At 34.4% G+C, this 14058-nt stretch overlaps 1 protein-coding gene across 2 annotated transcripts in view; it reads left to right on the top strand.

Annotated features, from left to right (window-relative positions):
- The window catches only part of FGF7 (fibroblast growth factor 7), a 29405-nt gene extending 27719 nt beyond the window's left edge, over positions 1-1686 (top strand). The window contains exons 3-4 of one of the 2 annotated variants that reach the window (XM_010076251.1): positions 422-525; positions 921-1686. In XM_010076251.1, coding sequence (XP_010074553.1) covers positions 422-525; positions 921-1115 — 299 coding nt within the window. In that variant the 3' untranslated portion in view covers positions 1116-1686. The remainder of the gene's footprint in view (positions 1-421; positions 526-920) is intronic. The other variant, XM_010076244.1, reaches the window with a different exon arrangement.
- The last annotated feature ends 12372 nt before the right edge of the window (positions 1687-14058 follow it).

Below are 14058 nucleotides of genomic sequence, written 5' to 3'. Positions count from 1 at the left end.
TTTCAAGGAGATGATACTGCTACACAAGTCTTTAAAATTAAGGTTTTACACAAATTCTGTGAGCCTTGATGGCTATGTATGTAATTCTTCCAAATGAAACCCTGAGCCTGATAAATTGTAAGATATGCTGATTCTTCGAAAACAGAAAAAATTGCTTATACTAACACCGCAACTTCAGTATATACTTAAAAATTATCACCATACAATTTTTTAAGTGTCTGTATGTAGATATAATCACATACAGATGATTTTTAAAGTCTAGCCCTTTCTTCACATGAATAAACACATAATTTTGCTGTTTTCAAAGAACGATTGCTGCAGGTTTTCAATAAACACAGAAGTACTACAGCATATCAGTTTAAATAAACCTTGTAAATTGACTGGAGAACCATTTTACAGCCCCTACTGTCTGCCTTTGCAGGTATTCTAGAAATCCGAACAGTGGCAGTTGGAATAGTGGCAATCAAAGGAGTGGAAAGTGAATACTTTTTGGCAATGAACAAGTCAGGAAGACTCTATGGAAAGGTATGGGTGCAAAATTCTCTTGTGCGTACAATCATCATGTACAATCTTAAAGATATGTATTTTTAGATGTAGCATTGGTATAGTTTGTACAAAACAGATTCCTTACAAATTAAAATGTATCCTGTACTTACTCCATACATCCCATACTAGACTTTTATGTCCATTTAATAAATTTAATTATTAGAGTTTACATACTTTTTTAAAATGTGGAATGCTAAGAGGGAACAGACAAACCTAAAATATTCAATACTCAGATTTCAGAAGTCCAAATTCTTTACTAAAAATATTATTAATCTGTGAGTTTATAAAGCATATTCTTCTCCCATCTTCCCTAATCTAAGTATTTAAAAATATTTGTACTTATTTTACTCTGTTTTATTATTTACTCTCAACAGAAAGTATGCAATGAGGACTGCAACTTCATAGAACTGATTGAAGAAAACCATTATAATACATATGCTTCTGCAAAATGGACACACAAAGGAAAGGAGATGTTTATTACATTAAACCACAAAGGGGTCCCCATGAAAGGTAAAAAAACAAAGAAAGAACATAGAGCATCCCACTTTCTTCCTCTGGCAATATCCTAATCAGAAATGACCTACAAAGAACTAGTTCCAGCAGGAAGACTATTTTTTAAGAAGACTATTTGACAAGGTATCAAGAGAGGCTGGAATACTACTGAGAAACTGAACAAGCTGGACTTGCGCATTTATGTTTATTTTTAAGAGACTACATGAAAAAGATTTGAAAATATACACAAAACCAGATTTACTAACTAAAAGTTGTAAAAAATTCTAAAGAGTTGTACAATCATTATCTTAGTCATTGTAACTGGGTAGTTTCTTAAATTAATTTACCCTGAAGAATAAGTCATGACTTGATTATCTGATAATATTTTATTTAAAAAACCTATCTGCTTCTTAAATATGGCTGCTATAATAATAATAAGTAGATGATAATGTTGTGTAAAATATGTCAGACTTTAAGGCTGCTGGAATGAGTTGTCAGATTATCAAGTCAATAGTAAATGTGGAGGCTGAGCAGTATTTTAAATACTTCCCCCCCAAGAAACTGATATCCTATACATAAACTATATGATCAGAAAAAAATATATAATCTTGTAAATGTTTATTGTTGTATTCAGATAAAAGAGTTAGTTTGGAAAAACTAAGTTTACTCTACCACAAAATGTTCCTATCTATTAATGAAACAAATACCTAATGCTGCTCTAAAAGATGTTTCAAATAGTGTATGTAAAATAAGAATAGGAATAAATAATGTACTTCATCTCACTTTTCACAAATTAACATTTTATATAACGATGAAGCAAAAATTCAGACATATTAAGGTTTTTTATGTAACATATCCTATCTTTTGTATAATTCCTGTTAGGGCATACAGCTTTCAGTATTGTTTTTCCATCCTTATACATGCTTTTTCTGTTGTTACAGCATTAAACTTTATTTTAAGTTGTATTTGAACTTTATTGTTCTAAGTTATTTAAATGTTATTTATAAAAAAAAATACTTATTAATCTGCATCTGTTTCATATGCTTTTAATTCTAAAGGAATAACAAAATGGTCTGGCTGAGATACATGAATTTTTTTGTGACCAGACACAAAGACTAGTACACAACCCTCTTGCCAACATACATTGGATGGCAGACAAAAATGACAGCCCGCAGCAAAGCGCACAGTGGACATCTCAAAAGAAACAATGCAAAAATGTAAAAAATCTTTGCCACATACTCTTGCTAATCAAATTTAACAGCAAGCTCAGAGTTACACCAGGTAAAAGAAGGTTACAGTTCCAGCAGGTACTGGAATGAATTCTCGGATGGTAGAAACTACACTCACAGACACAGCCTATACGACTAGCTTGAAACTTCAGCCAAAATCAATGTAACCTTACAAAGAAAAGACATCTTAATTTTCCAGCTCCTAAAGTGCTCAACTAAGCCCTACACAACTAATGCATTACGTTGTTTCATTCTGTTCAGTTTACATACAAGTTTTCTCGGTATTATGATAATTGTGCTTACATAAATTTCACCAGAAAATTAGCTAAAACAGCTGCTAGATGACTGGGATGGAGTCAAGTTAATTACTAAAGGTCTTAAATGCTCTACTTTCCATCACAAGTGTCTAGAGTCAACCATTTTTTTTCCTACATGAGACACTTTCTTTATAACAGCACTCACAGAAAACGGCAACAATTCTCTTTAACAAAGTATTCGTTAAACACATATTTTTAAAAAAATATATGATTTGGAAATAATTTATGATTTTGACTTGTTAATATCAAATATCAAAGTGTAGACATAAACTGGTCTATGCAGAAAAAACTGTCAATATGGCTATATCAGTAAACCTTCACTGTGCTTTTGCTAGTTTTATGTATTGCTTGTTCACCAAACACAATAGCCTGAACTATCAAAGAAACTTTTTTGCTGATAACCATCTGCACTACCTTCTGTGAATATACAAACACTGAAACAAGGTCTCAGTGGAAGACCCAGGGAACTACAGGGCCCAACTCTCATTCCTATTACAACCGGGTGTCTAAGCATAAACACAGTTTATTGTTACCTTGGACAGCACCAGTTTTGATGGACAAGAATCAAGTCATTGGCTTGTGGCTGCTAAGTTTTCATGGTTCATCTACTGGCCTGTGAAACCTAGTTCCACTGCAGATTTCTTATCTAACTTTAAGCAAGCCACTTTCAATGTCCTATTTGATAAGTGAGAAAAAGAAGTTCCAGTCTGATATGTGTTGCTGAAATATTAAACATACACCCACATTAGCTTTAAATTACCAGACTCATCACAACAGGGCACAGGCCAGCAGAGGACAGAGAGGTAGCTATTCCTACCCACACTCATAGTGACTTCTGATGTTACACATACATACTGTCACACCATACTGTCACCGATTGTTATCTCTGTTCAAGCCAGCTAACAGGGTTAGCCTGTTTATGTCTGTATGAGTTGTTGTGACATTATTAGCACAGGAACACCAGATGAGAACTTTAGAGGAAAGGGAACACTTGGAAACCATGGACGATCAATCCTTGTAGAAGACACGACGCACTAATATGACAAGTAACTTGCCTATACACCCTATTCCTATTGATTTCAACAAAAACTAGGTGCCAAAGTTGATCTGGACAAGCAAATAACTTCTCAGTGTTCACAGAAGAGAACCAGTGATTATTGAACAAAACTGTGAGTGTGCTGCAAGCCTGAAGCAATAAGGTAGATCACAGAATAGGATATCGACAGGAAGAGCTAAAACAGTAAGGCTTCTCCCCTTTTATTGTCATAGGAAAAAACCAAGTCATTATATCTTGGAGAGAAACACCAAGATAACAATAGCTTCAGTGACTTCAGAAATTACTGTCATTAAAACACTTAGGTCGGAAGTGTTATTATAATCAACAGTTAAGGTGATTTACTGAACCTGCTTCACAAATAATCACTTCCTACTTGGTTTCATATTCTTGTTGCCGTATAGTGCTAAAGTACTAAAAGGACCAAGATCCAAAAGGAAATACGATTATACCAGAACAAACATATTGGAATTTATAGAAATCATGCAAATGTTTCCATTGGTTTTAGGCTTTGTAAAAGGACACTATTTTTTAAACCCAAATGTTCCTCTGTTCAAAAACATAGATACGTTTCTGTTTCTAAAAACTGTGCTGTAAACTGAGCAACACACAAAAAATGGATACTGTAAACAAGAATTTCCTTTCAAGACTATAACTTGATGAGAGTAATACTGACTTTCAACTTTAAAGAAACCACATTTCATTTTTTTAATTGCACTTGAAAAGAAATACTGAAGTAAAAAAGGAAAATTAGCCAGGAAAGCCAACAGGCAATACATAATGACAGTAAGGCAGTTCACCTTATTAACCCACAGATGTGCATAGCCAATCCATACAAAGATTCTACAAAGCTGCATTCATTTGTAGAGACCAAATCCTTCAGCTAGGTCCCAAGAGTAACTCTCCTCCTTGCTCAGATAGCCTGTTCCACTGGGAAAAACCCACACAATTCTCCTACATCTACATTACAAGAGAAAGCTTTGTGGGAATCCTGGCACATGGCAGAACACTTCCCTTTCTCCAATGTGTCTACGGCACTTCACTAATTCAAGATTTCCTGAGTACAGCACGTTCCATGCTTCTCTCCTTAACATTAACAGATACAAGAGACAATCCTCTATCTTTTGCTAAGCATTTAACATAACTGTAGAGAAAACATGTCACAGAGGTATCACTGAAAATGGCAGGGGCTGAGGAGTGGGAAGACTGTTATCAACAGAACAGAGTAGCCTTGAAAATTTGCACAGAGATATCTTTTCCCATTCAGGTAGATTCCATCACTAAATAATTTCTGAAATAATTCTGCAGCTTATCTTTAAGAGTTACAGTGAATATCCCTGGTTTATATAGCCATACACTAGAAAATGGGAAATCAAAGAATCACAGACTTCATCACCTTAAGTAACACCTATAATGCAAATTTATGAGCTTTCTCCCAGATATTTTCCTCTGAATTATTTTGCAACAAATAAGGTTTTCCTACCTTGATGACTGGGGAATGACCTAAATCCAGAAAAAAAGCATATGAGCCCATGGAAAAAAGGATAGGGGGAAAAAAGAGGCAAGGATAGGAAAAAGTTGTTTGGTTATGGTGGGGGGCAGAAAGAAGATAAAAAGGAGTAAGAAAAGATTGACAGCATAAAATGATGGCTGTAGTTATTAGAAGAATAGTAATTTCAGGCAGGGGGAAGAGGGAAGGAGCTGGCTAGCTTGAAGAAAGGAAACATTGGTTAACATTCAGGAAGGGAGCAAACTAGAAGCAACATCAGCACAAAAAGCTTGAGAAAAGATGTTAAAATAGCAGCAATTAGAAAGAACAGCAGGCTAGTATAAAAGAATAAAAATCAAAGATCTGATCCATCAGGACAGGGAAGATGAAGGGGTAGAAGTTAAAGGCTAGAATGCAAGATATACTGAAAATGGGAGCCAGGTGCCAGAAAAAAAGAGTAGAAAGTAGAGTAGCTGTCATTATTATTAAAGGAACTAACAAATCAAAACCATCAGATTTTACTAGATGGACTATCAGCTGCTTCTTTAAACACCTTGTAATATTGTTTACAGCTTAATTAAATGGAAGTATCAGTACATTGGGAGAGTATATGTTTAGAGTTGATCAAAATCTACAATTCATTTTTAATTGCTATAACATTTTGATTTTGTGCAAAACAAAGTGAAAAATGTTACTAATAATTTATTTGACAATTACATTTTGCAATGTACTACAAGTTTAATTCCAAAATGCATAAAGTGATGTGCATTATGTGTTTAAAAATAGTTACAAGACCTACTGGCTGCAGTAGACGTGGCAGATGCACTAGTTTGTACGTTAGCAGTAGCATCTTTACTAGTATGATTTACTATGGCAGCCTTAAAGCTTTCAGGATTCCATTTCTTCCATGGACATTTCCTTGGTTTTAGACCTGAAAATTAAAAAACAAAACAAAACAAAACAAAAACAACAACACTTTAGAAAAATGTTTATTTTAATTTTGAAAATCACCCTGTTAATCTTCCCAGGTGAAATTAAAATTGCTTTCTTTCCTGCCTCCAGTGTGCAAATTTCTATGCCCGTGGTCAACTTCAGGCTTGTGATCCAAGCCTGTTAACTGAAACAATTATATTCATACACTTAAAGTCAACCAGGACAGTTTTGGCTATCTCCCTTCTCCTTCTGCTTGGTTTTGCACATGGGTGCCTACCCTTACTTTGTGGTTGTTCCAATTCTGGTAATTTAATACGTTTGCATATGTTTTATTGAGGTTGTGAATTATTCTGGCAGCAATACATAATTTACTTTATTTGGTGGTTTTCAGTATTCATTCCAGTAGAATTTTGCACAGCTCCCACACCATAAGTTTCAAGCAGATACAGAATCTATGCTACAGCAGTGGTCTCCTAGTTTCTTGAGATTTTTTTCTGGTCTGACTAAATTTCAGTTAACTCTACCCTTTATCTATTTATCGTGGTTACACATTACAGAGGATACTGTGGGTTTACCCAGCTCTTCCAAGTTAAAAGCTCATTTGGAATTTGGTGCATATATTACTTTGAAGTATGTAAACCTTCTCTAAATTAAATTTTTCAGGGTGATCTTTTCCTACACACAATTTTCTCTTCTCTGTAACCAAAAAGAAAATTCTGCCCAACAAACAGGGACTGACTCAGACAAAGGTTTTAAGAAAAATTTTGGATATTTTATATCTACTTCAAAAACATATTTCTGTTGCATTTGTCAATCAGCTTCAACATACAAGATAATGAAAACCACATTGTCATGAAATCTAAATAAATGAGCACTAAAGATAGAAATCTGCTCTAAACCTAAGTTTTGAAATTGATATTAAATGACATACACAACTGAAAAATCATAAACTGTTACTGCTAATACATGCAGATATTGAATCATATAATAGTACTTTCCATAGAAACTTCTAGGGCAGGTAGAGTGTGAATCCTCTAAGAATATTTGTTCAAAGTGGCCGTTTTTTATAGAGAGATATACCTTCAAGCCCACCTACAAATAGTTACTGGGGAAGATCTAGTCTTCTGTTTTAACCAAAAAATAAAAATCCTCACTATGTTCAGAAGCTTTTTCAGGAAGTCGTACCATTTGGTTTAGGGCTTGAATTTTAAGGCTTCCTTCCTGATTGCATTTATATGCTTACCATAGATTCTTCCTGAATACTTCTCCTACACAGTATCACAAAACAAAAGCAGTGAAAGGAAATCCGCATTTGTCAGTTCAATTGTAAGTTATGTCTCTGGGTATGATTTTGTCCTTGCTGGCTAATTCTGCAATAGTTTAGTACTTTCACAGCTAAAAGACCTACTTCTGAACAGAGTCACTGCACTGAGGCGATGATTGGTCTGGATTAGAGCCTACATATAACCTTAAAAATACAATACCTTTTTTTCAGCTGTGGGACACTGAACAGGTTTGTCAGGACAGATTTATACAGCATAGCTTAACAACTAAAGCATGTTACTTGCTTTGTTTGATGTGCTTTTGCCAAAAACATTTTGAAATGTCAGATCCAGTTTTATTTTCCTTAAAGAGAGATAACGCTATAGATAGTCAGCTCGATTCTTTGTCTCCTTACCAGGCTAGTGTTTTAAACTATTTATCCATATTTATATACCAACAAAAAGAATTAAAATATCATAATCATTATCATTATTATTATTAAGACAGCTTTGACAATGGTATTCCTAGTACTGAATTTTCTGTATGTGTATATATATGTACATAATTATCAGGGGAAAAAGCAATAGATCCTCACTGAAATGCAGACATGGAGGTCTTGACAAAATATGACTCAAGGAGGAGGAGTCAGCAAATGCTTCATAGACAGTGACATAAATTACTTGTGATGACTAGTATATATCTGCCAAAATAAGAATAACACTGTATCTAAAAATGTTACAAAAGAGATTTCTTATTGCAACTTTATTATTTACTGCAAAAATATTTAAGTGAAATGTAGTAATTGGAAAGCCATTCTCCTAAAAAAAAAAAAAAAAAAGTAGTACAAGTTTTCATTATTTGCATGATATATTAGGCAACTGTATCAACAATAGAGGAATTCACTCTGCAAAAATTTGCTTAATCAATGTATAAGTCAGTTTCCTCTTGAGCCTGAACTGGAAAGTACTGTATTTTGAACAAGTCACTTAAGGTTAAAATTAGGATGTAGAAGAAAGTATTATTTGTTAACATTTAGCTAATAATTATCTTTAATGAAGATCAAGACACTTTACATTCTTTAAAAAACCACATCCTTTAATATTATAATTATATTTTACTATTCTCACATTGTATGAGCCAAAAAAATTCACTTCTGATTGCCCATGTGACAATTTCCATCTTTACCTCACTGTTTCTGACTGTTCTCTCTCTGGCACTTACATGCACGTGCTTCCAGCTCACTTTTGAAGCCAAATACTGCCAATCAAGACACATGTACATTTGTTTATATAACATGTTCACACTTTTACGAGATGAAATACAGCATATATACATCTATCACAAAACCAATTTTTTTCTAAAGTAAAATTGAAAAAATATTCTATAACAGACATGTTCATTTGCTGGTGACCCCATTTTATAAAAATACTTTCTTTAGCAGTTGCTTTCTTTTATTACCCTTAAGAGTCTGTCAAAGTACATGAAATTACCATTTCAATCTTTGATGAGGTTTGTTTCTTGGGAGTTATTCTTTCTCAAAAATGTCTTTTATATCAGAAAATGACTAAACCCATGCCAAATTTCTGAGATGTCTCCAAAGAACCTAACAAGTGATTTGTTATTTTTACATATCTCAATATTTTCTTCAATACAAACTTTAATTGACCTTTAATAAGCCAAATTACAAATATGATATGGCCTTATGTTAAAAAATTTGAATCACTTAACACATTAACTCAATGGTTACTAATAATTTAGGGCCCAGTTTTACCAGTATTCACATCAATATTTCAAATGAAGAACCTGTTTGTGGCTGGTTATTTCTTAACTCTAACCAACATCCAAGAAATACCAGTACTGAAACATTCTGAACTTCCAGAGACATCTAGCAGATAGAAATGTCCCAGACACTAGGCTCCAAAGATTTGACCACAATATATCATATTAATAAAATTAATAACCACATCTACACTCTATTTGGAATTTCCATTACCCAATATATCTAAATTCATGTAGCCTTAGAAAAATTGACTGACTCTTTAATGAGTGAATCTCAAAGCTTTTCTTTCCCTTGGTTTGGTATGAGAGGTATTTCTCTGACTTCCAATTCAAAGCGTATTCATAAGACAGAAAGCTGTGTACTTTTTTACGTGTAACTTAAAAAACTTCACCTCTACTTTTCTGCCCTTTGACTCCTCAACAACATATTTGTCAGCCTGAAAAATGTCTAAATACTTAATTCATAACTAATGCTATTTCATACAATGATATAAACAGTACTTTCAGCTAAGACAATTCATACTATGAACTGTGAATACACATCAGATAAGGAGCAATGGTTTAAAATTGACACTTTAGGTGACTACAAAATACTTTTGGAGATACAAAGAAAAAAGAGTAGTTTTTCAAGCTGGTTTCTTTTTTCCCCCTCAACAAACATACAGAGATAGGTGTAATCTCACTTCTGGATCCAAGCAAAAAACTTCAAAATTTGGTCTTTCTTGTCTAATCCATAAAAAGAATCAAAAATATGTAATATACCTTTGCAACTGCCTCTGCACCAATTTGCTCAGCAGCAATGTTTTAAAAATATTAGCAAGATTTAGCTAGAAATAGAGCCCAGATTGATGATTTTTTTGATTAAAAGCTGTAATCAGGTAGACTTTTTATATATCTAACTCTACATCTAAATGTGTATGTGTGCAAAACTTAACATACTGTGTAGTCCTACTGCATCACTGGAATGATTGGAAGGCTTAAAAATCACCATTTTGGTCTCTTTATATGTCTCATCTTTCCTTTATAACACCAAGATCTGTGGACAACAAGATGTTTTCATAGACTTTTGCCTGCACTTTTTTTAGGCCTGAAACAAAATGTTCCTAAAACTCAGGCAGAACTGGGACTTTAGCTTATTAGAACTTCTTAAATTATAAGCTTGACACTTCACATTTGCAAACTGAGGAAAAGCTGTAAACACTTATCTGGGCCAATATCCGCTGGTTACTCTATTCAAGGGCAGTAAGATATTCCTGTAGATACGCTGGTCCACGTTGTAATGAAAGTATTTTTTCAGCATGTTTTTCTAGTTCAGTTATACATGTGTTTATTCTCTTCTCCAAACCTGAGAGTGGACAGACGTTCAATGGAACATGTCTATACCGATATTTACATATAGCACTGCAGGAATAAACTTTTTTGTAACTTATCCACCAAAGAATAAGGCTCATTGAGAGAGATAAAACTTGGCCTCTCCTGCAATCAGTACATAGTAAAAATAGTTATTTCTGCAAATGATAAAAATGCAAAGATTAAATTAGGTAATCTGTGAACTTTATTTTGCATAAAGAATTATAATACCAGTATAAATGCATTTTACACATACCTTCTAAGAATCTCTAATTTTGGCAACATTGTTAATGTAGACTGTGATTTCCTCCTCTCCCATGTACTGCATTCAGAGATGACTATATAATCTCAGAAAGACAGAAAAACAGAAATAGGCCAGGGAGGGCCATTTTAGCATACACAGAGTGATTAAAAAGACTATAACTTTTTAGTTAGAGAAGGAGATAACTCAAGAAGAAAAGGGTTATTATGTTTCTAAAGAGACAAATAAAATCATGTGCAATTTAAGTTCTTGGAAAGGACAGTAATGCCTACCATCTGTTGAGAACAGCCTTGGAAGCATAGAAGGAAACACTGTTCCTTGATCTAGCAAAGAATTTAAACTAGCAGCTTAAATATTTGAGCAAATTGTTGAAATCAACAGTAGACATTTGAAGTCAGTCATCGAATTGGTCACTCTCCTGAATAACCTAGTAAGTGTTAATGATCAATATGTTTTTAAACTTTCTAGTGTAGCTGAAAGACAATGATGTTCTATCTTAACAGCAGGACAGCAAGACAAATTATTTCTCTTAAAAAAAAAATCAAATTAAATGCAAAATATTAATATACATATTTTAGGGCAAAAAGGAAAAAGGTGAGTAGAACCAATTAGAAAATTAAAATATATTAACATTTTGTTTTGACATTATCCCCAATTAAAATGTTGCCATTTCTATGTCAGATTACTCCTCTTAAAAATATACCTCTTAAAGAAAAAACTAAATTTTATAATGAAGTGTTCCACCCATCAAAATACTTTTAAACATTTTTTGTTTCATTGTTCCTGTGAGAGAACAAGTTCTGGTTCAAAGCAAAACAGCCATTTTTCTCATAGCTCTGTAGTTGAAGGCTTTGAGAGAATCAATACTTGCAAATAATGTAGGGAGGTCAAGAGGAATGTTCTGTTTCCTCTAAAAAGGATGTAATTTCGACAAATCACTGGTAACCACATTACATTAAATTATTTAACAAAATACTAGGTTTCCCAAGCAGTCTTATCAGCACAAGAAAAGAAAGAAACCTCATTAAAAAGCAAAACTAGCTATTCCCCTTTTCATACTCATCAGAACTTTTCACCTCAGGGTTCAGGACTTTCTGTTATGTTAGTAATGCTGTGTACCGATCAAATATTTTAAACAAAGCTTGATTCAGTGTCATTACTCAAGCATGCTTCCAACAATAGAAAATTGCTGTACAGGAAACAAAAATTTTCCTCCATAGTTTAGCTTTGAGAAAAAGGGAAGTTAACAACCGAGAGGTTGCTCTCTTAAAGGTTGCCATTCCTATGAACCTCTTAGTTTCCACTGCCTGAGGGCCTTGGAAATACAATCTATGCTCAAACTCAATTCTCAATATTTACATTCACATGGCTTTGCTCAGGACCCAACTCCTGCATGTTCACTTCACCATACACATGGGTAGTTAAAATAACAAGCATTCAGACTCACCAAATCTTGAGGCTGTAAGAATTCTTCAAAAGTAAAAGGAGGCTTTTGCATTTTTTGCTGACATACAGTAAGAATTGTTCTCACCAGAATTTGGTTTTTAAACCTAATATAACATATACTAGCAAATATTTCCACTTTAGATAACTGAAACTGACAGTCAAAGCTATCACTATAGCATATATAGAGCCTGTTTGCTGTAATTTCTTCCAATAAAGAGAAGAATACTACACATTCTTAGACACCGAGAAACATGCTAAAAATGTGAAAGATATGTAAGGACACTTAATCATAAAGGGAGAACTTCCATTTTCTTCTCAGTACCTCCATACAAAATATTTATACTTTTATTATTTATGTACTTCTAAAATACCTACTCAAGAAAAAGTGAATGTCCAGTCTGCTCTGTTCTTATGTAGTCAGTTTTTGTTTAGAAGTTGGAAGAAGTGTGGGGGTTGCAGATTAGCAGAAGTCTTACTGAAATCAATCAACTGGTATCTTCTGAGTTCAGTATAATTAGTTCAGTATAATTAAAAACTCAAACTTTACACCGTTACACCTGAGCAGAAACAAAGTGTGAGAAATACCGGTTTGAAAAAAATTATCTTTTTAGTTAAGTGTGAAAGAACCCCAAACAAAATTTATATAGTAAGCACTCTTAAAAATGGTTTTGTTAGTATCACAGCTTTTGTGCAAGTAACTGTATAGAATAAAGTATACAAAGGAGTAATTCATATTTCAGAACCTGCTTTTAAATAATGAGCAGGCTCTGTTTGTTCCCCGAACAACAAGTTCTGGATTAAGCACCCAAAGAAACCATTCAAACAAAGTAAAAGATGGTACACTTATTAAAACCTACTACAATTAAGTTTGGCAAGAGGGAATTCTAGACACTATTATAAAAGTCTTATCGGTGTACAACAAACATTTTGTTATTTCAACATAATCAATTACTGCACATCAAGACATATTGTCATAGCACAAGGAGATAAAAGGACAGTGAAATGTAGCCCTTTTTTTCTCACTACTGCAATATATTACATACTGCTAGCATGAAAAATGGATCAAGTCAAAACAAAACAATGTTGGTAGAAATTCTCTGCCACTCAATGCAATACCACTGAAGTCAGTGAGGTTTTGGGGGTGTAACAGAGATCAAAGTTGGGCATAAACTCTGCCTACAATGTAATCTTTTTCCCCTAAGGCTATTACAACTAATATATCACAGACTTTATTTCACTGAGTCGAAAGAAATATTCTCTATACCAAAATTACTGTTTTAGTTTAGTTACTTCAATGTAAAAATGCAGTTACTGAGCACTGACTATTGGGCAAAGGCGACAGCAGAGCAGGACCCTCAGCCAGGCCAAGGAATTCCACAGAAAAGATCCCACGTTCTCTGTAGAAATACACAAAACAGCAAGAAAAGTATATGGGAACACAGTTCTTCCAGCCCTTGGCATCAACCACAAGTACGCAGTAAGTATAGTACCAGGCATAGGGGACAAAGATACAGGTAAGAAAACCCAAGTGATGGAGCTTTCCTGGAGTTACCTAGGGAGTGAAACAAAACCTCCAGCTTCCCATGGCAAGCCATGGCTCCCAGGGACTCCTGCCCAGCAGACAGACCCTGGGGGGATCCCACTGCCCATGGAGGAAATACCAGTCAGCCAGTCAGCCAGAGACAGCCAGCCAGCCAGCCAGGCAGACAGACAGACAACCAGTCAGTCAGTCACAGTCTGAGTCAGTCAGAATCAGTCAGTCACAGCCAGTCACAGTCAGTCAGACAACCAGTCAGTCAGTCAGAGCCAGTCAGTCAGAGTCAGTCAGAGTCAGTCACAGTCAGTCGCGTGAGGCTGTCACGTGGCCCTTCGGCGGCCGCGGGAAGCACGCGCTACGT

This window comes from Pterocles gutturalis, unplaced genomic scaffold (genome assembly GCF_000699245.1).
Source record: "Pterocles gutturalis isolate BGI_N339 unplaced genomic scaffold, ASM69924v1 scaffold44776, whole genome shotgun sequence".
Classification (NCBI taxonomy): domain Eukaryota; kingdom Metazoa; phylum Chordata; class Aves; order Pterocliformes; family Pteroclidae; genus Pterocles; species Pterocles gutturalis.
The sequence above is the reverse complement of the archived record's forward strand: the minus strand, read 5'-3'. Positions and strand labels throughout refer to the sequence as shown.